Genomic DNA, 3808 nt, shown 5'->3' with positions numbered 1-3808 from the left:
TATATATAAAACACAGAGCAGGAAAGGTGGGTAGAAATACGAAATCCGTATAAATGCGCTGTTTGCTTCAATAAAGTGTCTTCGGGAGGGGGCTTCTTTTTTTGGGGGTGGTGCCCCCATCCCCCATTTCCTTATAAACACTATTAGTCACAGAGTAGAGGGAGGGGCTCCCACAGCCAAACGAGCTTATTGCGAAGCGAGGCTTCTATTCTAAAAAGTCACCCGCCCCGCCCCCCGCCAAAGTAGCCCCCCCACCCATGAAGGGGTGAGAAAAAAGAAACCGTCCAGTCCATCCTCAGGAGTACAGTAAAAATCAGTCACAGTATATACTCGTTGGCTCTATTTACAGAAATGTGACATGTTGGCCTTGGGGATGATCGTGCGAGGCTGGGGAGTCGGGGGGCGCTGTGTTCCGAGGGGGCTGGGACTCTGAGGTGGGCTCCAGGGAGACGGCGGAGGTTTCCACGGTGGGAGCCCATCACCAGGTGCGAGGCTGGGGCTGGGAGGTGGGCCAGGACACCTGGGAGGCGTCCACAGTGACCTCCAGCCAGGATCCAATAGATTGAGTGACCAGACTAGGGGTCCCCCATCCCCGTCCTCTGGGGACCAGGGACCTCCACCCTATCCATTCTGTTTCCTTCCCAAAATCACTGGCGACAGCGAGGAATAAATTAAATTAAAAATTCAAGTTTTCTGATCCGACCATGAAAAATACTCTAAAAACAAAACAAAACAAAACAAAACACAACATCGCCGACAGGTTCTCAGGGTCTCCTGTGCCCCGGATGAGATGGCCCGGCCGCGGGCTATGCCGACAACAGCCCCTTAGGCGTCCTGTCAGTTGCCTGCCCCCCACCCCTGGGGCTGGTCCCCGTGCGGGCGGACGGCCCCCTGTGGGCGGGAGCAGCACCAGTCATGGGAGAGGTGGGCGTCACTATTTGGTCTCGGAGGCAGCTGTCCAGGTGGGGCCGGCATCCTGCAGGCGGGGACTAGGAGCCCAGGAGGGTCCAGAGCACGGGGACCGTGCTGAGGAAGAGCTGGCAGCTGCCCAGGCTGCTGCATGAGTTATTGCTGGTGAAGATGGGCTCAGGGGCCTCGTACAGGGTCTCATCTGAGGGGACACAAAGACAGGACGGTCAGCGGCAGCGCAGACCCCCCCCCCAGTGGCCCCACCTGCTGCCCGCTGCTTCCTGGAGCGACTTCGGACCTGAACTTCACCCCCCCACACACCCCTGTCTCAGCCCGCCGTCCCTCGGGGCATGGAGCTCTCTGTCCAGCAGTGCGGAGCGAGGTGAATAGCTGGACCTTACTGAGGTGTGCCTGGCACCCAGGTGACGTCCCCAGGCTGCGGGGCCCCCTCGTCTCCAGCTGTGGCTACCGGGTTCCAGGAGCTCAGAACACAGGCCCTGGTCCCTCCTGGGACACTTCCCCGACGTGGCTCTCTCGGGCAGCGGCCGCAGCGGGGGACCCGGCCACGGGCTTTGACCTCCACTCTTAGCTTAAAACGTCCCGACTGGCAGAGGAGGACTTAGGCTCTGGGGTGGGACCTGCCCCGGCCACCGCTGAGGTTGTGTGACTCCCCGGGCTGTGCTGTGGCCACCCTGCCTCCTCTGGCCACTCAGTGGATCCCTGGCGAGGACACGAGGATGGGGCCCGGACCCCGCCTGACACCGAGCACTCACTGGTGGGCCGCACGTAAACCTTCAGCCGCAGGCAGGGCCGGTCCACGGCATTGGGCGGCGTAGCAGCTGGAAGAGAAGGGCTGGGGGTGAATGGGGCAGGGGGCTCTGGCGCCCTCAGCCCCTTCCCCGAGGGTGACCGCCCGGTAAAACTCCCACTCATATGTCGAAGCCCGAGGCACAACGACCCAGATCTCCCAGAAGCCCTTCCTCACACTCCCCCTAACCGTCCCTTTGCTGAACTCTAACCCCAGGGACGCGCGGTGTCTGTCTGTGTCCAGTTCCATCTCACCCTCGAGCAGCACAGGGTAAGGCCGGAAGGTGAGGAATAAAAATGTTTGTTTTCGATTGATCGGCCAAAAGTCAGTGCAACCAAACGACCCACGTGGGGTTAAATCCCTGCTGTCCAGGCGCCTGTCAGCGAGCCCCCCCTCCCCCAGCTGGACCTCGGTCGGCACACAGTAGGTGCTCTGGGGATGATTATTTCCATCTGGGAAACAGCAGAAGCCAGTTATCCTGGGAGGGAGGCAGGACCCACACTGTAGAGTTCCCACGATCCTGCAAGCACGCTGGGTTTTCACGCCTAAAACGCCACCATTATTGCTTCCTGCTTCCTAGCCCACATGGCAAGTGCACTGGAGGGTGGCCGGGGGCCGGGGTGCCCACAGCATCAGCCATGAGTGGGGAGAGAGGGGGTCTCAGGGACCATGACGGGGGTTGGGGGGGACGGCGGCCTGAGGCCTCACGGGGCTGATGGGTGCACACATGTGAACAGGTGTGGGACCCACAGAGCTACAGCCGGGCCTGTCCCTGCCTGTCCTCTTGGCTTGTCCTCTCTGTGGCCACCAACGCCTCCACCCCAAGCCCCTCACTCCGGGAGATGAAGATAAAGAGCACGTAATAAGAATAACATTCGTCACAGAGATAGGAGGAATAATTACAATAATTATCTTTATGAAACTCCTGTCTCGGAAAGAAAATGTAATTTTTCTTATATTACGGGGCTAATTTAAACACCTTCTCCCCTCCTCCACCCCTTTCTTCCCTGAATGAAAAGGAAAAGGTCCAAATAGAGCAGAAAAGAAGGAAATGGGGCCTTGTAGAGTTTAATTGACGGAGCGGGAGCCGGAATGGCGAGGAGCGGGGTCCCTCTCCCAAGCCCAGGCCTGGTGTGTGTGTGTGTGTGTGGGGGGGAGGTGACTCGGGGAGGGCTTGGGAGACCCCTGCCCAAGCCAGGACGTGATGGGCAGAACATGGGCTTTGCCCTCGCCCACCAGACTCCGCGTGCCTCTGTTTCCCCTTTTGGTGCACAGGGCGTGGCGGGGGTGGGCAGCCCTGGCCTCCGAGGTCACGTGTGTGATCTAGATCCCACACTGAGCCTGTGTCCCCACCTGCACGATGGGGGCCCTGACAGGGGGTTCCGGGGCTCGCTGGGAGGATGAGAGCGGGCAGGAGGCCGACCGCGCCCCGGGCCCACGGCCCGTGCGTCCACTCACAGATGTAGTAGTACTCGTGGCCCGGCCGGAACTCGAAGCCCAGCGAGAAGGGCGTGAAGAGCTGGAACTTCTCGGAGAACTTGAGCGGCCCCCCGGGCGCCGCGGGCCGGTTGCACTCCCAGCGCTTGAAGCCGCGCTGCCGGTGGTCGCAGGAGGCGTGGCCCTCGCCGTTGACCATGTACAGCACGTAGTGCTCCATGCGCTCGGCCGGCGGCAGCGGCGCCCCGTAGTGCGGGCAGTAGATGTCCAGGTAGTCGTTGATGCTCACCTCCACCGTGTAGCCCCCGCCGTCGCCCGCGGCGCCCGCGTGGAACCTGGGGGCGGGGCCAGCGGTCACGGGGCGGGGCCGGGAAGGGCGCGTCAGGGGCGTGGTCAGCGCCGAGTGGGAGGCGGCCTTCGCAGGCCGCGGAGCGGACTCTGCCCCCAGAGATGTTCCGTGGCGGGAGGTCACGGTCTCCCGCCCGGCACCCGCCGCACCAGGCCCCAGTGTGGTGGGCGCTGGGGAGGACGGGCTGCCACCAGGCATTCTGGGTAACATGCAAAAGAGCAGGTGCCACGTGATTCCGAGACGCCCCTCCGCCCCTCCGCCCCAGGCCCGACATCTGAGCCCGTCTGTGGCAAACGGGCCCGGCA

General features: G+C 62.1%; 1 protein-coding gene across 1 annotated transcript; it reads right to left on the bottom strand.

Annotated features, from left to right (window-relative positions):
• Positions 1-65: 65 nt before the first annotated feature.
• EFNA2 (ephrin A2) lies at positions 66-3701 on the bottom strand. The gene is made up of 3 exons (XM_011375192.2): positions 3176-3701; positions 1683-1748; positions 66-1111 (listed from the first exon to the last, which is right to left on the bottom strand). Exons 1-3 carry the CDS (start codon positions 3699-3701, stop codon positions 990-992), a joined length of 714 nt encoding a protein of 237 aa, XP_011373494.2. The 3' UTR covers positions 66-989.
• Positions 3702-3808: the final 107 nt, after the last annotated feature.

Source organism: Pteropus vampyrus, unplaced genomic scaffold (genome assembly GCF_000151845.1).
Source record: "Pteropus vampyrus isolate Shadow unplaced genomic scaffold, Pvam_2.0 Scaffold267, whole genome shotgun sequence".
In the NCBI taxonomy this organism is placed as follows: Eukaryota; Metazoa; Chordata; class Mammalia; order Chiroptera; family Pteropodidae; genus Pteropus; species Pteropus vampyrus.
The sequence above is the reverse complement of the archived record's forward strand: the minus strand, read 5'-3'. Positions and strand labels throughout refer to the sequence as shown.